The sequence below is a fragment of the Rhamphochromis sp. 'chilingali' genome, assembly GCF_963969265.1.
Source record: "Rhamphochromis sp. 'chilingali' genome assembly, chromosome: 7".
Lineage (NCBI taxonomy): Eukaryota > Metazoa > Chordata > Actinopteri > Cichliformes > Cichlidae > Rhamphochromis > Rhamphochromis sp. 'chilingali'.
In genome coordinates, this window is record NC_137934.1 from 26,335,723 (window position 1) to 26,356,760 (window position 21,038).

At 40.9% G+C, this 21,038-nt stretch overlaps 1 protein-coding gene across 1 annotated transcript; it reads left to right on the forward strand.

Moving 5' to 3' along the window:
* The first annotated feature begins 246 nt into the window (after positions 1-246).
* On the forward strand, positions 247-20,535 carry trmt1l (tRNA methyltransferase 1-like). The gene is made up of 16 exons (XM_080886361.1): positions 247-325; positions 3,521-3,616; positions 3,763-3,825; positions 8,185-8,298; positions 8,511-8,575; positions 10,792-10,948; positions 12,683-12,803; positions 12,888-12,967; positions 13,262-13,514; positions 13,973-14,185; positions 14,267-14,457; positions 15,059-15,125; positions 18,015-18,178; positions 18,256-18,321; positions 18,742-18,868; positions 19,027-20,535. Exons 1-16 carry the CDS (start codon positions 265-267, stop codon positions 19,214-19,216), a joined length of 2,028 nt encoding a protein of 675 aa, XP_080742487.1. The 5' UTR covers positions 247-264; the 3' UTR covers positions 19,217-20,535.
* The last annotated feature ends 503 nt before the right edge of the window (positions 20,536-21,038 follow it).

A 21,038-nucleotide genomic window follows, 5' to 3' on the forward strand; every position in this document is an offset into this window, starting at 1 on the left:
AGTTCTTCTTCACTTTCTATAGGCTACTTGCATAATTTGACACTGAAGGTATCTGGTTATCCTCAGCACGTTGTCAGGTATTCTGAGTGTGGTATTATTTTATTTGCAACAGTAACTCATTTTAGATTATAAAATGTGTATTAATCACGCTTCTGTCGTGAATGCGATGCGCTTCCGTAAAATGTCAAATTGCGTTTAAAACAACGCGCCCTACGTAAAGAACGTAGAATAGAACATTTCCTGTGTGTGCTGCTGTAGTTCGTAATGGCGGAGCTTAAAGAGGCGGACGCTGCTCAGCTACACCAGGAGGACGTCGATAACAAACGTGGGTAAACTGTAGCGCCTGCATGTTTGGTCGCTAAATTTGCAAACATACAATGCAGCATAAATCATACTACAGGCATTATTAATGCTACGCAGCCTATTTAACGGGAGTTTGAGTTTATAACTGCGGAACTAAACGAGGGCCTCAGCATGGAGCTCCGCCATAGGACCTAATAGTCAACAACATCAACGACAAAAAGGGAGGCGGTAATAGTACTCCGCTATCGCTTCCTGTTGCATGAGATAGCGCAGCTGGCTTTGAACATCTGCTGATTTTAATGTGGTTTGAGTTGCGTTTTCAGTTAACCTGGTCTCATCACGGAGCTGCACTACAGGACCGCAGAGCCGCTCACTTCATACCGCTTAAACTGTTCATTTATTTTAACCGGTGTTCCAGCTTAACTGGTTTTGGTTTTCATTGGTGATGTTTGTGAACATTTCATCTGTGGACCCAAATTCAGGGCCCTATTCTAGGAAGCATGTCCAGCAAACCTTAGCTTAAAAATAAAATATGAGTTGGTCAACTTTATGATCGGCAACTCCGGGTTGCTCCAGAACAGCTGATCAGAGTAAGTTCAGTCAACTAACTCTGAGTAAGTTCATCCTGAGTTAGATCCAAAATGTATCATTTTAATTTAATATCCATACTCATCATTTAGCCAGCTTGAACTTTCATTAGATGAATTTGAATCCTAATTCTACGTTTGATTTTAGATCTAATGATTCAGCTGAAACCTGAAAGGTCAAAATGCAAGAGAGAGAAAGTGAAGATGAAATGCAGAGAGACTGATCAGACACAGTTTACTGATGGACCCAGATAGCAAAGAGTCCAGATGCATTCATCCACAGTTTAGTTTAACCTTCAATAAAAACAGTTTCTGCTATAACTCCAGTAACGATAAAGAATTCCATTATTTCTACCTTTTATTGGATAAAAATGCTTAAAGACAGAAAAACTTTGCTTTAATGTTGCCAGTGTAAGCATTCGTCATTTGGTCAAATATTAACCTGATAGATGTTGGCTTCCTGAGATTCACTGTTTCACATTTAACAAAAAAAAAGCAGGGCAGCATTTTACGAAGGAGTGTTAGGGTCATATTAAGAAAAAAATATTATTTCAGACTATTTTCAGACTTGTAATTCTATTTTGAGATAAAAGTCAAAATTTTGTTTTTTTTGGAAAACATCAAAAAGATGATTAGATTACAGCTGCTTTACCCTCGACCCTCAGAGGGTATCGCAATTGTGGCAGTTTGTCCTGAAACAACAAGAGTAATCTCCACATTTCGACTGTAACTCTTTTCAAGGAAAGGAAAGGTGGCTAGGAGAATTGCTAAGAACTTGGGTAAAGACAAGAGCCTTGTGTTGTTAATTATAATGACCTTACACTATTGTCCTTAAAAATGTAATGCTGGGTGTCACATTGTTAAGGACAGATGGATTAAAACTACAATGGGCAGAAGATGGACTACAAGATGCACATTTGCCAACACGTGTTCTCATATCAGTGATTTATGGAAGTCATATAAATGAGGTCAGCCTGTGGACAAATATCCCTTTGTTCCAAAGGTTGGAATTTTAAAGATAGAGGAACTTTTAGGGCCATATTTACAAATGTCTAAGCTGCCTTTTGAAGTTGAAAAGCTCATGGCTTTAAAGAGTCCCAGTGTTAGTTTTGTGATTGAAAGTTGTGAACAGGAGGAATTTTGTGGCTGAAATATGGAGTTTCACTTTCAGGAGGAGAATATTTAAACCAGTTACGTTATCAGGCGAGTGAGTCATCTGCACTTCAAGTGGATGGCTCAAGTTGTTATTGCAGTGCCAAAACATCGGCTCTGTCCTGAAATTTCGCTCAGTCCTCACACTGAGCCCCACAATAACACTGTCTTTGTTGTGCTGTGAGCACATAGTGAGTGACTTGTTTTTGCTGACTCTGTAACAAATTAAGTTTTACTATATAACTGCCTATAAGATGCCAAAGATCAGTAAACACAAAATGTTCTTACCCTTAATGAAAACAAGGCTTCAGAATAATACCCCTATGGATGAGTTCACTTTGCCCACTTCCTTCTTATTGTTCTTCTACTGTTAGAAATCTTTAATGTTTCTAAATATTTATTTTAAATTATACAAGCAGTTGACTAGTTTTCGCCATTACATGAAATTACCAAAGCAAAATCCTGTCGTCCCCCAAAACACATTGAAAAACGTATTCATGCCGTCATCACCTCTAGATTGCATTATTGCAGTTCTCTGTATTTGGGTCTTGACAAGTCTCTACATAGTGGTTTGGATCCACCCATTTATGGCTACAAGAAGTGCAAGACGACTTAATTGTGGACCACATGGCATTAAACCATGAAACAAAAATGGAAATGACTAAAATGATAAGCTTGGCAGTGGATGGAACAACAACACTTGAAGGACAAACTGTATACCTACATTTATACCTGGAAAAAGGATAACATTGGAGAAGGGTCTCAAGGTTCACAAAGGCCTAACCCAAGTGTCTGAGAGGATTAGCGAGGGCCTCGTGTTGATCACTTGTTCCTTAAACGTGCATCAGAACCACAGATAAAGCCAGATGAAGCACAAATGGGTAAAACATAAAGAAACTCTGTCTGGAAACATGATGTGATGTTATTCTTGTTCTTGTTAATGTTGTTTTTAAGTTAAGCTTTTCTTTCTCTTCAAAGTCTGTTAGTAACTTTTTTAAAAAGTGTATTCTGCTGACATTTATCTGAAATGCTTATGCCTGACATACTTAACAGTTGTGTGTGGTAGAGAAAAATCCAAATGTTCTTTTAATGAGCTGTTTTTTTTTCTTTAAGTGCATTCAAATTTAAGTGGGGAGTAAACTTCAGTGGCAACTCCTTAACTTTATTGTTCTCAGGTTTTGTGAAACGATGTCAAATATTTTTTATTTTTATTGAAATAAAATCATAAAATCGAATTTCCATCATTTTCCTCTGACCTGTAGTGATTAATTTGGTATTAGTTGTCTAGTTTTGGAGAAGTTGGTCATAGAGGTAAATATAATAATACTACTACTACTACCAATGATGATGATAATAATAATAATAATAATAATAATAATAATAATAATAATAATAATAATAATTAAAACTTTGAGCCATTGAACTCCTTTAAAATAGTTAAGGAAGTATTTTTCTTTTCTCTCTCTTCATTTCTGAAGGTGGGGATGGGGGCGATGGACCATTTGTTGCTGAGGAGACACTGAAGAGTGAAAGTGCCACAGATGATGATGCCAAACCCTCCATCACAACCGCTGGTAATTAAATACAACTCGATTTTTGTTAGGATTTGCATAACAGCTGCATTCCTGTGCTCATCAGAATTGAATCAGGTAGCAATAATGACTAAACTTTAACTGGTCTTTGTAATAATATAACAAGTGTTCTGTTTTTCTCCAAATAGAGAGACACCTCTCCATTCAAACTAAACTGGAGGGCCTTGAGATGCTGGTTGACCTCAGTGGTGGTAAATTCATTTCTTTAGTTTTTATTAGACAGTCAGTGACAGACGGGCAGATTTAAAGACTTGTTGATTTGTTATTGAACAATTAAGATAAGATAAGATAAGATAAGATAACCTTTATTAGTCCCACACGTGGGAAATTTGTTTTGTCACAGCAGGAAGTGGACAGTGCAAAAGTTATGAGGCAAAAATTAGAATACAATAAGAATAAATACAGTACACAACTGTACAGAATAGAATAAAATCAAATACTATATACAGTAGAATAAAATAAAAATAAATATACAATAAGATAAAAATAGAATACAAATACAAATACTATATACAACTGAGTAAAAATACAACGATGACAGAAAGGATTATTGCACTTAGTATTATTGCATATGTATGGATGTGTGTGCTTGATCAGTTAAAGTCTTTATTATGGAGTCTGACAGCAGTGGGGAGGAAAGACCTGCGAAATCTCTCCGTCCCACACCGTGGGTGCCGCAGTCTCCCACTGAAGGAGCTGCTCAGTGCTGTCACAGTCTGCTGCATGGGGTGGGAGATGTTGTCCATCAGGGATGACAGCTTAGCCGCCGTTCTCCTGTCACTCACCACCTCCACTGGGTCCAGAGGGCATCCTAGAACAGAGCTGGCCCTTCGGATCACCCTGTTCAGTCTCTTCCTGTCCCCAGCAGAGATGCTGCCGCCCCAGCAGACCACACCATAAAAGATAGCAGAAGCCACAACAGAGTCATAGAAGGTCTTCAGGAGTGGGCCCTCCACTCCAAACGACCTGAGTCTCCGCAGCAGGTACAACCTGCTCTGCCCTTTCCTGTAGAGGGCGTCTGAGTTATGAGTCCAGTCCAGTCTATTGTTCAGATGAACACCAAGGTACCTGTAGCTGTCCACAGCCTCAATGTCCATACCTTGGATGTTCAGTGGTTGCAGTGGAGAATGCTTGTGCCTGCGGAAGTCTACCACCAGCTCCTTGGTTTTACTGGCGTTGATCTGGAGGTAGTTCAGCTGGCACCAGTCCACAAAGTCTTGGGTCAGACCTCTGTACTCCTTGTCGTCCCCATCAGTGATGAGGCCGACTATTGCAGAGTCATCAGAGAACTTCTGCAGGAAGCACTGGGTGGAATTGTGGGAGAAGTCTGCAGTGTAGATGGTGAAGAGGAACGGAGCCAGAACCGTTCCCTGTGGGGCCCCCGTACTGCAGACGACCCTGTCCGACACACAGCCCTGAGTCCTCACATACTGCGGTCGGTCGGTGAGGTAGTCCAGGATCCAGGTAGTGAGGTGATGGTCCACTCCAGAGTTCACCAGCTTGTCCTTTAGAACCGAGGGAAGAATAGTGTTGAAGGCACTGGAGAAATCAAAGAACATGATTCTCACAGTGCTTCCAGCGGTCTCCAGGTGAGCGAGGGAACGATGTAGGAGGTGAATGACGGCATCATCCGCTCCAATGCCAGGCTGGTAGGCAAACTGAAGTGGGTCCAGTGATGAGCTTATTAGGCGCCGAAGCTGAGCCAGGACCAACCGCTCCAGGGTCTTCATCAGGTGGGATGTCAGAGCCACCGGCCTGTAGCTGTTGAGGTCCTTGGGGCGTGAAGTCTTTGGCACTGGTACAACACAGGAGGTTTTCCAGAGCTGTGGGACTCTTCCCAACCTCAGGCTCAGGTTGATGAGGTGCTCCATCACCCCACACAGTTGGTCCGCGCAGGACCTGACGACCCTCGAGCTGATGCCATCTGGACCCGCTGCCTTCTTGCCATTAATCCTCCTCAGTTCCCTCCTAACCTGGGTGGTTGAGAGAGACAGGCTGGAGCCTTGTGTTGAGTGTGTATTGGATGCTGCAGTTGGGGGTGGGGGGGAGTGAGCAGGGTGAATAGAGGAGGTGTGAAGTGTCTGAGGTGGAACAGCAGCAGTGGGGGTGGGTGAGTCTGCAGCCGATGTTGCAGACTGCCTCATGGCTGAATCAAATCTGTTGAAGAAATGATTCAGTTCATTTGCCCATCTCACATCCCTCCCAGGCAGAGAGTTCTGCTGTTTGTGGCCCGAGATGGTTCTGAGGCCTCTCCAGACTTCACCAACGTTGTTTTGTTGAAGCTGGTTCTCCATCTTCTGCCTGTAGCTGTCCTTCCCATTCCTTATCAGTCCCCTCAGCTCTCTCTGCACCCTTTTCAACTCCTCTTTGTCTCTGGATTTGAAGGCCCTCCTCTTCTGCTTGAGGACGGTTTTAATTTCTGGGGTAATCCAAGGTTTGTTGTTGGAGAAACACCGTACAGTCCTGGTAGGTACGGTGTTATCCACACAGAAGTTTATATAGTCAGTAATGCATGTAGTAAGGCTGTCGATGTCCTCTCCGTGGTCATCACAAATCACCTCCCACACAGTCGACTCAAAACAATCCTTAAGAGCCTCCTCGCTCTCCTCATATATTCTAATTACATATTAGAACAAAATTGATACCCCCCCCCCCTCCCCCCGTGAGATTTTCAACATAGCATTTCTAAACATAGTAGTTTTCCTTACAAAACTTCCTTAGAAAGTTTTCCTTAGAATTAATTATTATTATAGTACACAGTAAATACTTTAAGAAAAAACAATAATAAAAAACGATGGATATACAAAGTTATCACAGATATTCCAAGTGTCAAGAACTGGAGGGAAAAGTAATGAAGAAATTCAAAGAGAGGCACACAGTAAAGAACAGGCAAGTGAAAAATAAAAAAATGAATAGTGACAGATGTGTATAAAGACTCCAGTAAAACTACCAAGACACTAGTGAATAACCAATAATAGCCAAGCCGGGAACTATAGTGAGGAGACTCACAACAACTATGCACAGGAAGGGACCATTATGTTGCAGGTCGGGAAAAACTTTACTTCTGCAGAAGAGATGCCTTCAAGCCAGCCTGAAGTATGTTAAGGATAACCTAGAGACAAATTATACGGATATGTCCTTTGGTCAGATGAGATGAAAGAGCTCTAGACTCTTTGGTTATAGAGAATGCTGACACTCAGAGAATACTGTCGTCAAATAGAAACACTGTGGTGGGAGTATTATGAAATATTATCGTTTTAAAAAAGAACAGCTTTTCATTGTCCTCATCTGTATGTTAGCTTATTGATTATGTAATTATTTAGCTAATACCAATAAAGTAGCTAAATGACACAATAACAATCCCTCACCTTCAGTGTGTATTTGACAATCATTTCTTAAGGAATCCATTTCATACTTGTTAATCACTCTTTGTTTTTATAGTGCAGGGTGATACATTTTAGTGAACTTTAAGGGACAACGATAGGCATTTAAATTGACAGATATTGAACTGAAAATACAAACAGCTGTACAAATGTGCAACAATTCTTGTTAAGTTTAAAAAGGCAAAAACACTTCTGTAGAGTGCACCTCAATGATCTCATGATCCCTTGTAAACAAGTACCTGGGGAAAGTGGGAAGGAAACATTCTCTTATAACAGGAAGAGACCTCTCGCAGAACCAGGCTCAGGCACATCCTGGTCAGAGGGTAAAATGAAAAAAATAAGAATATAGGGAGACCAGTAAAGATGGGACAAAACACAAACTACAGGAGAGACAAACAAAACAGCAAGTAACAAATACCATTACTTCTAGATCCCGACCGATAGAGGATTTTTAGAGTTATACTGATATTTGGTCATTTCAAAAATCCAATATTGTGATATGTTAGCTGTGTTTCTTTTTCTTTCAGACACATGATATACAAACAGATTTCCCTAACATTAGTTATGTGGAGCTATTTATTTAATCATTTACACTTTGCTCAATTCTGCTGGTGTTAGCTCATCGTGTGTTGCCAACTGGGAATATACCATTTCCTGGGAAAAACAGCAACACATGGTTGAAGGGTGTTTAATTTTAAAATGTTCATTTATTGGCCATATTAAATATTGATACTAATAGGGCTTGCAAATAGTTAATATCAGCCGATAGTATTGGTTTGAGGTTAAATTACACATCAAAGCACACTGATAGTAAATGCACAAGGTTGAAATTAGTATGTGTTTAAGAGGTTAGTTGACAATGAATCAGTAATTATTGATACTCTAATAATTACTTCAGTAATTTTTTGAGTCCTGTCAAATGTGATCAGATGTGTCAGATTTTACATGATTGAAAATTTTCACAGTTTCAGACGTTGTATCAGGATGTATCAGCTTTTACCATTCAGACATTTATGGACAAAGCAAATATTGATTCAGTCCTGTATTTTATTTTATTTTTTACATTTGAAATACAGTTATGTAATAGGTCACACACCAACCAATTTATTTTAATCAATAAAGCAGTTGATTAGTGTTGTGCTGATTTTTGCCTTTTTCGCTCAAAAGCTGGGCGGAAATCGTGTCCTCTGTGTCCTGAGGAGAAATTTAAGGCCTGTTACAGCCACAAACTCCGCCGACACCTGCAGAACCTCCATTGGAAAGTGTATGCAGAGTTTGAAGGTAGGAACAATACAAATCGACACACATACAACAATAACCAGCAGTCATCTGGTTTCAACTCAAATCTGCAGCAGCAAGGAGTTGTTTCTTCTGTGTGACTGATGCTGGATCATATTTTGTGTTTAAATTTGTCCTGGATAAGGGTGTGGTCACTGTTTGTACTCCAGGGATCTTCTTCTGTATCAAAATGTGAAAACTGTTTCTTTGAACAGGCTACAGGATGTGCATCTGTCACCTGCCCTGCAGAAATGTTAAGCCCAGCCTCAGCGGAGATCATGTGAGACACAAAACACATACACACATCATTTAGGTTTTTGTAAACAATAAAATGCTAATAAGATAAACATAAATACAGGTAACAATTAACAAGTTTTAAGACTTCCTGAGTGTGCAGGGCTAAAGTGCTGAAATGAAAAAAATAAATGGATCTTTAACGTTACAGTGTGTAAGAGTAGATTGCACATTGCCGTCTGCCTCTGTGCTGTGTGTCAGCAAAGCTTTGTCCAGGCGTTGGTAGGATTTTTGTTCTATGAGACACATTTTCTATCTGCTGGTGATGCATGCGATGCAGGGGACTCCTGTTCTTGCTGCTCTTTCTGCTGCCTGAGGTCCTCATTAAGCACATGAGCAATTGTGGGCATCTTCTTGTTGTACTTACAGATTTTTGCTGTTTCATCTTCAATAGTGGTTCTGACGCTCACTAGTCCTCGCCCTCCTTCCTTATGCTTAACGTATTTAGTTCAATGAAATTTTATTCATACAGTGGTTGTTGAAAACCCCAACAATCAAATGACCACCAAACTCTTGGTGATAGTGAGAAGGAAAAACTTTTAAACTTTTTTAAAAGGAAAAGTTTTAACAGCAAGAAACCTCCAGCAGACCTAGACTCAGGGAGGGGCGGCCAGCTGCTGCTACCGGTTGGCGCTAATGGGAGAGGGGACAGGACAAAAGACACTCTGTGGAAGAGAGCCAGAGATGAATAATAATTAAATGCAGAGTGGTGTATAACCACACAGTGAGCAAAAAAGGTGAGTGAAAGAAGAAATACTCATCATGGGGATCCCCCAGCAGCCTTCGCCTGTTGCAGCACAGCTAAGGGAAGATTCGGGGTCACCTGATCCAGCCCTAACTATATGCTTTATCAAAAAGGAAAGTTTGAAGCCTAATCGTAAAAGTAGAGAGGATGTCTGGCTTCCAAATCCAAACTAGGAGCTGAGAGCAAACTGCTCTGTTGGGATGATATGATACTATAACAAACAGTAATTTTGGGTTATGTACCCTATTTTTCAGACCATAAGGCGGGTTTATATTTGTATCTGTTTTTGATTCATCGACACTGTTGATGAATGGGTCTGTTTTCATACATAAGGCGCATTAAGCGAAACAAAACAGTCAGATAAGTCAAACTTTATTAAACTCATTCTTCTTGCTTCCTCCACTTCTGTACCATTGATTCATTAATGCTGAATTCTCTCGCAGCTGCTCTATTCCCATGTTGTTGCAGTATATTAATGACTAACCTCGTATTGTGGATGGATTATCTCATTTGTTCTCCTGACTGAACTTTGGTCCGTTTACAGCATCCTGCCATGCGATTGCATTTGTCCCTAACCATCAGGAACCCTCACGTTAACTTTTATTGAGTGGAAAAAGGTTAGCGATCATCCTCCAGCTTCACTGTTTATGTTATGCTAACATAGATGTGTCGCTAGCAATCACGTAGCAAATCAATATATACCAGCTAGTCCAACTTCAGTAACCCTACAAACGTCACTGCTGTTTAGTTTTCTGTCTTCATTTATGTTGGAAGTGATGGCAGAGCTGTACCTTTTAATACTTTCAGAAATCTCTCAGTCAGAACATGCAATATCATGTTTAGGTGGAAGCTAGCGAGTGGGTGAAAAATCCACTTCAAACCATATGGGGTCATTTTTGACCCCTGAGGACCACAGGTGTGATTATGTGCTGCCATTTAAAAATTTTAATGATTCAAAAAAACATTCTCACTAAAGTTTAACATACAGCACTCTGTGGTTAGTCAGATAGTCAAAATAATCTAAACATTTAAATATTTTATTGTTTCGTTTTATTTTCGCTCAAAAACAGATACAAATATAAATAAATACAAATACTTTATGTAAACAAGGTCTGGTGGCCCTAAATTGCAAAATGAAAGGTAAATTTTGTGTTAATATGTTAATCTTAAGTAAAACTAAGGTGAACACTGAATTGATTGACAATTTTCCTTGTACTTGAAAAAACACTCAAATGACATCGGGTCGTTTTTGACCCCTGAGGACCACAGGTGTATGGAAATCAGGAGGACAAGGGTTAAGTGCGCCTCATGGTGCGGAAAATACGGAATGTGGCAATACAGGACACTACAGCAACATTAAATTCATATTATCAGCATATTGCATATTCCTTTTTCTTGTGAGAGAATGATCTGGGCTTATATTTTATCACTTTGTTGTTTGTATTCTTTCCCTGTAGGCATCTGGGAGACACGTCGCTCACTACCACTGCGTAGTGTGCTCTGTTACCATTGCCAGGAAGACGGACATGATTAGCCACTTGAAACGCCACGTAAACAAAGGGGAGACTGAGGCTAGCTACTCCGGGACCTCAGATGTCCTGTTTGAAGAGCCAAGTAAGAAACACTGAGCTAAGCTGACGTTTACAGTTGCAGTATTGATAAAAATCATAAAAGTTCCCTCAGAGGTGAAGTGAAGTTTATATTATGACTTCCAGAAAATCTCCCAAATGAAAGGTGTTTTATGGCAGGTCTGGACCCAGGGCCACTTGAAGAAGTTGACCATGAGCTGTCATGTTTACTTGTAGTAGTAATAATAATAATAATAATGATAATAACTTTATTTATAAAGCGCTTTCAGACAAAGTGCTGTACAGCTATTTGAAAATAAAGAGATAAATTAAATAAGAGTATAATAATAATAAATAAGAGAACAAAGCAGAATGCACTTTGGGAAGACGGTGATCTATCAGAGGCAGGCCCTGCATCATAACCATGTTCTCTGGTGACTGTGGCCTCTCTCAGCAAAACCATGTCTCCTGCCATATCACAAAAAATGCTTCAATAAAGATCTCAGCAACATGAAGATTGTGTCTTGGCCTTGAGATTTCCAAGATCTCCATCCAATCAAACATCTGGGGGGAGGTGTTGGAAAAAAAATGGCTGTTCGTTGTAGCATGAGTGAAATGGACACAATTTTAACATTTTAGAAACAATCAGAGATGGACCAGGAGTACCATTCAAAAATAAACACAACTAATGTCTCAGATTATGATTGTTTGTGATTTGTGACACAAATATAATTCTATATTGGCACAATCATCTCGATGCTGCAGAGAGCTTACTTCGGTCTAGATAGTAAAAGTTTCATCTTTGATTTCTCCAGTGCAATCCTGCTCCCACTCCAAGAAAGAAAATCTCAGTAAACATGTCCACCGTCTCATGGATTGCTGACTACTTGGGCATTACTCTTTGAACACATCAGACTTTGTCCAACTCGCAGTGTGAATAAGATCAGAGAAGCAGCGATTGCTACACAGCTTTTGTCTGTCTTGGCGTAGAATGTTGATGTGGTAGAGGAATATGAGTTCCTAGGTATCCACACTCTGAACATTGCTGGAGATTTTCTATCAGTTGTGGTGAGCACCGTGTACTTTGCTGTGGTCTGCTGGGGAAGCAGCATCACAACTGCCAACTGAATAGACTGTTTAAGACAGCTGGGCCTATGATTGGCTACAAAACTGGACAAACTGTGGTGGGGACTGTGATGGACCGAGTTGAAAAAAAGCAGGAGTCGTCACAGGAATTATTAGAAAAATAGGGTTTTCATTTATTTAACCCCCAAAAATTATATTTACAAAAGTCATAAATGTTGAGCTCATAAAAAATGTCAAAGAAACACAAATGAACTCAGGTTTTGGATCATAGCAAGTAAGAAGTAAAGAAACAAATGGTTAGTCAAAAATCAAAATGAACTGGTGTGAATGCATAAGTAAACTAAATGTGTGCGCTTACAAATAGAACAAATGTATCCAAACCAATCAACAAACTTATTGGAAACCAACGCGTGTTATTGTGTTTAAATAAAGAAATGAAAATACACAAGAGTTACCGACTTTGGCCATGGGTTTGGCCATCACAGGGACCAATGGCTTATAAAGTTATTTATTGAGTCAATTTTCCAAATTGTTTTTGAATGTAAATTGTCTGTTATTTATTTTAGCTGTCTGCAGCTTAATTTCAGGGTTTTAAATGCAACACAGCTGTTAAAGGTCCTGTTTTTGTTCTGCAAAATCACAAGGTATTAGTGATAAAGAACTGATCTCTCCGTCTGCTTTATTGTGCAAACAGGTCCGTCAGGTCAAGCCTACGAAATCATGAAAGAACTCGGAACAAATGTTCAGCTCCTCCCAAACCACACCACTCCGCAGAAGAGTGACACCTACTTCAATCGCAAGATGAAGCCCAACAGGTGGAGATGAGCTCTTGTTAAAATATGTCCAGTATGTCTCTGATGTTGAGAAATTAAAGTGGAATTTGTGGGGTTTTGTTTCAGGCAGCTGGTGTTTTGTTCGCTGGCTGTTTTGGCCGAGGAGAGAAACCCTGTTGAGTGTCTGGATGCTTTTGGAGCCACAGGTGAGTATGAAATGTACAGAACTCCACGGAAGAGTTTCATTTTAGTCAGGAGTTCAAACCAAAACCTTAAAAAACAAACAAACAATAAAATAACAGAAGTTTTAGCATAATCTTGTTTATTTTTCCTATAAAAATTCTATTCATTAAGCTTAGTTTAGTTCAAATCAGTTATTAAGAGGCTGGAAGGCTGTTTGTTCTTTGCAGTGACACAGAAAGTAAATTTACATCATGTCTCAGCAGTATTAGCTAATCAGCAATGAAATTCCACAACATTTCTTCTTTGCCACCTTTCAGGCATCATGGGCCTCCAGTGGGCGAAGCATCTTCTTAATGCTGTGAGAGTTACTATAACAGATATCAGTGAGACATGTGTCAAAATGATCAAAGAGAACTGCAAGCTTAACAACATCCGAGTGGACGGAGGCATGCGAGTTCCCCGGGGGTCTGACGGGCCCAGCGATGAGGTCGAAGGAGTGCCCATTGCTACTGTTGAGGTCGTCAAAATGGATGCTAATGTCATCATGCACCTGCGACCTTTTGACTACATGTAAGTGTGCAGGGTATCTTTTACATGGCAAGTTAGTAACGCTGAGTCATAAAAGTTAACCTCAGTTACTCAGTTACTGTAACTGAAGTGTTTATAGACTCAATCCCTAGTTTCAAGTTTCATTTAACATGACATTTATTTTGATCCAGTTAGTCAAAATGCGATCGTTCAGGTTGAGTCTAACTTGTGATGAACAACTACACAAGTTTTAAGTGTCTCTTAGTTTCTTAGTTGAATTGGAAACATTTATTTCTCATCTTGTCCAGTTTCAAAACAACAGGTTCCCTTTCAAAGTGGTTATGACCCTATTTCAATATAATCTTTGACTATAGCTTCATCTTTGTAGGGTTTTCATGTTATGAATCTAAATACAGTCTGTGTTATGGGTTTATGGGAGGTCCCAATTCTGTCAGAATGTCATTAAAAAATTTCTACTTTCTATTTCATGAATGTTTCAGTCACCTAGATCCATTCGGTACGGCAGTGAACTACTTGGATGCTGCCTTCAGAAACGTCCGAAACCTGGGCATCATCTCTGTGACATCCACAGACACGAGCTCCCTTTATGCCAAGTCACCCAACGTCACCCTGCGTCACTATGGCTGCCACATTGTACGTACCGAATACTACAAGGAGTTGGCAGCACGAATGGTCGTGGCGACTGTCGCCCGGTAGGCTGTTTTTATTTTAATGTGGGATGTGATGCAGAATTAAATCAGCTTTTTATACTGATTAACTTCCATCTGCTGCAGAGCGGCAGCACGCTGCAACAAGGGCATTGAGGTGCTGCTAGCGGTGGCATTAGAGCATTTTGTGCTGGTGGTCGTGAGAGTCCTCAGAGGTCCTGTGCAAGCTGATGAGTCAGCCAAGAAGTTACGAAAACTGATGCACTGCCAGTGGTGTGAGGAGAGAGTGTTCCTCAAACAGGGAAACATGGTGGATGGTGAGTGGCTGAAAATCATATACTGTAGAGGATTATTTACAAGCTTTTAAATCAGAATCAGAATCAGAATGGGGTTTATTGCCAAATGTTGAGCAGGTTTACAACATTAGGAAATTGCTGCGGTGCTTCAGTGCAAACATGCTGTCATAAATAGCACTTAAATAGACATGGAAAAAAATAAAAGTAGGGATAAGAATTAAAAGTGCTACGTGGAAAGATATGTGCATGAGATATACATGAGATATATACATGAGAATAAGAATTAAGAGTGCTACGTTGAAAGATATATACATGAGTGCAGGTGGTGATCAGTGCCAAACATAGAATGATGCAGTGACACAGCGTAGGGTCATGTGTTAGTGGCGGGTACAGTCATATGGTTATTGTTCATGTGTCCAACAGCAGAGGGGAAGAAACTGTTCTTATGGCGAGAGGTTCTGGTGCGAATGGACCGGAGCCTCGTCATGAAGCATTAAAGCATTGAAGCATTAAAGCAATTTAAGAATCTGTCACATATTTGGTGAGCTGTAGCAAATAATTTTAATTTTAATAAGATGCTGAAGTTACCTCATCATCGTGTTCTAATGCCTGTTTGTTTCAGACACATTACCCTGCAACTGTCATGGAAGTCTGCCTGGAAAAACAGCAGTGCAGCTGGGACCTCTATGGTAAACTGCACATAGCAACACCAGTCACAGACTGCTGCGTTCTCATGTAGCTGTAATAGTTTGGTGTTAACATCCATTCTCCTCCACTTATCCTTGTGCTAACATTTAATTTAAAACATTTTTGTGGCAATTAAATTATTTAATGGCCAGTGAAAGAAATGCTTTACCAAAATCCTGATACTTTAAACCATTTTTGTTATTGAAGGATGCATCTAACACCCACAAAAACTGGGTGCATAATTTAATGATAAAAACAAGCTTGTAAAGAGTCCAGAAAGAGATAAAAGCATGATATCACCACAAGAACCAACAATCAAGAACTATTTTAAAACTGTGTGGCTCATCCTGGCCCTAGTTCTCTATTCCTCTAATGCCTTCCTTAATTAGACTAAATAACCCATCTAAAGTCTAAATATGCAAGGTATTCCCTGAAAAAGATATCATCTGGATGGGAGAATGTGCTGCTCGAAAACCTGTATGTTTTTCCAAACTGCGCTTGCACGTCTTTTCAGATGTGCGAGCTGCCAATTCCGTCTTCCTCTCTTCTTTAGTTTGAAGGATGCTTTGTTTACATTTTACATTCCTTATATTTAAAACTTTGTTATCAGAATCAGAATCAGAATCAGAATACTTTATTGATCCCTGGGGGAAATTATTTTTTGTTACAGTGCTCCATTTTAAACCAACATTAAGACAAGACAGACAATACGCTAACTAAGAATAGTACAATATATACATATATATACATACATACATACATAAGTCACTTATAAATAAATATTTGGAAAAGAAACATGTGTAGTTGTAGCAGCAAACAGTGTGTTAAGTGGATGCGTTGTACAGGGACATGGCCACAGGCAGGAATGATTTCCTGTGTCGTTCAGTGGTGCTTTTCGGTAATCTCAGTCTCTCACTGAACGAGCTCCTGTGACTGACCAACATGTCATGGAGTGGGTGGGAGGTGTTATCCAACATTGTCTTTATCTTGGACAGCATCCGCCTCTCCGACACCACCTTGAGGGAGTCCAGCTCCATCCCCACAACATTGCTGGCCTTACGGATCAGTTTATTAAGTCTGTTGGCATCTGCGACCCTCAGCCTGCTCCCCCAGCATGCAACAGCATAGAGGATCGCACTGGCCACAACAGACTCATAGAAAATCCTCAGCATTTTCTGGCAGATGTTGAAGGACCTCAGTCGCCTCAAAAAATAGAGACGACTCTGGCCCTTCCTGTAAAGTGCTGTGGTGTTTTTAGCCCAGTCCAGTTTATTGTCAATGTGTACTCCAAGGTATTTATAGTCCTCCACAATGTCAACACTGACCCCCTGGATTGAAACAGGGGTCAAGTGTTTCCTGGTCTTCCTGAAGTCCACGATCAGTTCCTTGGTCTTTGCCATGTTGAGCTGCAGATGATTCTGCTCACACCACGTGACAAAGGAGTCGACCACAGCCCGGTACTCTGTCTCATCATCCCTGCTGATGCATCCAACCACCGCAGAGTCATCAGAAAACTTCTGAAGATGGCAGGTCTCTGTGCAGTGGCTGAAGTCTGTGGTGTAGAGGGTGAAGAGGAAGGGGGAGAGGACAGTCCCCTGTGGTGCCCCTGTGTTGCTAATCACCTTGTCAGACACACACTGTGGGAGACGTACATATTGTGGTCTTCCTGTCAGGTAATCAACAATCCAGGACACCAGAGAAGCATCCACCTGCATCGCTGCTAACTTATCACCCAGGAGGGTCGGCCTGATGGTGTTGAAAGCACTGGAAAAGTCAAAAAACATGACCCTCACAGTGCTCGCCGGCTGGTCCAGATGGGTGTAGACACGATTGAGCAGGTAGATGATGGCGTCCTCTGTTCCGAGACGAGGCTGATAAGCGAACTGAAGGGGATCCAGATGTGGTCTTACTATGGGTCGCAGCTGGTCCAGGATGAGCCTTTCCAGGGTCTTCATGATGTGGGAGGTCAGTGCCACGGGCCTGTAATCCTGGGGGCCACTGGGACGAGGCGTCTTTGGTACAGGGACGAGGCATGATGTCTTCCACATCACCGGGACCCTCTGCAGACTCAGACTCAGCATAAACAGTTTATGAAAGACTCCACACAGCTGGGGGGCACAGGTCTTGAGGACAAGGGGACTCACTCCGTCTGGTCCAGCAGACTTGCCTGAGTGAAGTCTCCTCATTTGCATCTCAACCTGGTATTGAGTGAAGGTGATGGGTGGGGGAGGGGTGTCAGGAATCTCACAGGAGGCAACATGTGAAGAGAGAGGCTGGCACAGTGGTGTGGCTCTGGATTCCAGGCTGACTGCAGGTGAGGTTGTGGGGGTGGGAGCAGACACTGTGGTGTCGAATCTATTGAAAAACAGATTCAACTCGTCTGCTCTATTCTCACCTCCCTCAGCTCCCCTGCTGTTGGTTGGCCTGAATCCAGTGATGGTCTTCATGCCCCTCCACACCTCTCTCATGCTGTTCTGCTGGAGTTTCCACTCCAGCTTCCTCCTGTAATTGTCCTTAGCCTCTCTGATCTTGTCCTTTAGTAACACCTGGACCTTCCTCACCTCCTCTTTGTTGCCCCCTCTGAAAGCCCTCTTCAGAGGGGGCAACTGACTGTTAGTCAGTCCAATTACGTTTGAGCCTCTGAAAGTGGGGGGCTGTTTATGAAAAATCGCTGATATCACAACAACAGCTCCCTCAAAGTGTTTATTTGTAAGGTAGATCCTACAATAATACACACAGATGGTAATACAAAATGTAAATGGTGCTACAAAGTTAATACTTTTGTTAAAGACTTTCATTTAAAATCCTATGAAGTTGTGTACACAAGCAAAGAGTTAAAGTGTCATTGTCCAAATACTTACCAAGCTGTTTGTGTATGTGTGCATGTGCAGGTCTGGTCCTCTATTTAACACAGGCTTTCTGAGAAGGATGCTTTCTGCAGCTGTGAAGCACAGCATGGATGATATCCAGCCGCTTGTCAAAACCCTGATCTATGAGTCTGAGTGCAACACCCTCAAGTCTTTAGTCCACGGACCGTCTGCTCTCACCAACCAAGGTACCAATCTATCATCTGTAACATGGGTCTGATGTTGACATGGTTGAATCTTAAAAGGATCTTCTGTTCTTCTGCAGTGGAGTGCGGCGTTGTCATTAAGACCTTAAACACTGGAGAGGAGTCGGGTGCTGCTGATCAGTCTGGTGAGTCAAAGTTTTCTAAGCCTCCATTATTCACTCAGGCCTCCTACTTGGTGTGAAATATTTTCACACACATGGACAACTGAGTGAAAACCTGCAGCAGACAAGGGAAAGGAGTAAAGACTGTGTACACAGACGGCCATACTCTAAGCATGCATGTGTCCTCTAGAGGGCAGTGCAAGCCTTTCCTGCATTAAAGAGATTCATGATGAATAAATTAACTACTTGGTCTTAATTTTAACACTTTTTACAGGCATCGTCTATTAAAAAAACTATTGTAGTTTTGTCCTAAAAATTTCCTTTACTGCATTATTTCAGACATATTCAGTATTCAGTATAACATATATGACGTTACATAAAAATGATTTTTGACTTCTTCATTTCCAGTTTTCTGTTGAGGTATAATTTTGAATTTTCCCGTAGGAAAGAGGAAGATTGCAGATGAATCTGGGAACTTTGTGAAAAAGCTCAAGTCTGATGCCGCTCTGGATCACCCACCATTCTACTACAGCATCCATCGCCACAGCATTCGTGGCATGAATATGCCCAAGTGAGTGACCTTTACCAAACTCTCTCAAGAATTCAGGTATTTTCACATTTTGGTGACTTTGCAACAAATAGGAAACTAATGACCAAAGTACAAAAACAGGCCAAACACTAGTCAGGATCAGAGTGCACCTCGCTGTAAATACTTTGTTCTGTGCACAGGTTGAACAAGTTCCTTCAGTACCTGACAGAAGCTGGCTTCAGAGTGAGTCGGACTCACTTTGATCCAACGGGGGTTCGAACCGACGCCACGCTGCTGCAGTTTAAATCTGTCCTCGCCAAGTACAGCGTTCCTACATGCACCAACGCTAGCGCCACTCAGACCAGCGTGAGCATGGAGAAAACAGTGTGAGCAAATAAAAGGCTTCACTACTCCACACCTGAAGTGAAACTTTATTTCTTTGCTTCTTTACGCCTGAACTAAATTCTCAGTCAGTTTCAGTCAAAACATGTGGTTTTTCTGAATAAACCTTAATCAAACATAAACCAAGGAAAGATATTTTTCTATTTGTACACAAATTCAAGTGTTACAGATGGCTCATTTTATCTCTATTTATTTCTGCTGAAAATCTCTTTATTACCTTTTTGTTTCCCTTGTTTTATAAAAGCATCATAAAAATCTCGTCTCTTGCTGTCTTAGTAATTCTTTACTGGGCTCTAATTTCATTCTTTAAACTGTTCTGGGTTTTTTTTGTCCAGTGTGGAACAGGCGCACATGTTACCCAAAATGTACAATGAAGGGTCAGAGTCAATACTAAGCAGTGACATATGCAGAGAGACACCTAAGAACTACTATATTTAAAATGTAACCTGTAATAGGCATGAGATATACATTAGATATTTGTGTGGTCTGTAGCTCAGAAGGTAGACCAGGTCACATACTAATCAGAAGGTTGGTGGTTTGATGCCCGTCTGCTCAAGTCTGCATGACAAATATTCTTGGGCAATATACTAACCCAGGTAGTGTGTGAATGTTAGACAGAAAACACTTCCATAGAAAGAGCATAGGAAAAAAGTGCTTGTGTGAATGAGGCACGTTGTATAAAGTGCTTTGAGTGCTCAGAGTAAAAAGTCGCTGAATAAGAACCAGCCCGTTTAGCCATAGAACAGTGACACTGAAAATATTATCAGCCTAAAAAGTGATGAAAACAACCTTAGTGCATTCAGGGAAAAGAAAAACACATTAAAAGACTTCGTTTTCCAAATCTGTTGCTCTGTGGATAAGTTTGTTTGCGTTGGCTCTTTCCACTGGACATGCTAATATTGGGCTTGTCTGTTAGTCACCAGCAAAACGGTAACCGCAAACTCGAGAGCCATGGAAGTACTAAGAAACTGCAATTCCTCCCATGCATGGCTCCAAAAGTAACTACCGTAAGTCGCTGCAGATTTCAGCGTTAAAATGTCAACCTTTTCAACATTTAAAATCCGGTTTACAGTGTCATACAGAAAAGGGTTTCGGTCTCTGTGGGTAGTTTCTTCCTAGCTACTGTGTGTGAAAAGCATCTTGGATGAGAAGTCAAATGTCAAGTTCAATTGCCTGCTTTTCAATCACTCGAGACTAGCATTGCTTATGTGAGTGATTTATTTGTTTCTTTGATCAACCAAGATGGTTGTGCTTCCACCGAAGCTTATTCAATTCAATTTTATTTGTACAGCGCCAAATCACAACAACAGTCGCCTCAAGGCACTTTATATTATAAGGTAGACCCTACAATAATACATACAGAGGAAAAACCCAACAATCATATGACCCCCTATGAGCAAGCACTTTGGCGACAGTGGGAGGGAAAAACTCCCTTTTAACAGGAAGAAACCTCCAGCAGAACCAGGCTCAGGGAAAGGCGGCCATCTGCTGCGATCGGTTAGGATGAGAGAAGGAATACAGGATAAAAGACACGCTGTGGAAGAGAGCCTGAGATTAATAGCACATGTAATAACTGAAATAGAAAATCCATAAATAAATAAAAAACAAAAAGATGTTATATAGCTGTTCTTGCAAAAGCAATACGTGTTCGGCACCACATTGCATTCACATCACAATTCTGTTTGCGCAAGCTCCGGGACAGCACAGTTTGGGTTGGTAAAATTCTAGTATTTTTATAAATCTATCACAAGATTGTCCCTTTCTAAGTTTGATGTTTGAAGTAAATATTTTACATTCTACCCTCTTGTCT

Excerpts from the sequence above, each read along its gene's own strand:
- trmt1l (XM_080886361.1), top strand. The coding sequence starts at position 265 with ATGGCGGAGCTTAAAGAGGCGGACGCTGCTCAGCTACACCAGGAGGAC. Across the intron at positions 12,968-13,261 it reads GGATGCTTTTGGAGCCACAG|GCATCATGGGCCTCCAGTGG; the intron begins GTGAGTATGAAA and ends GCCACCTTTCAG. Across the intron at positions 18,869-19,026 it reads CGTGGCATGAATATGCCCAA|GTTGAACAAGTTCCTTCAGT; the intron begins GTGAGTGACCTT and ends TTCTGTGCACAG.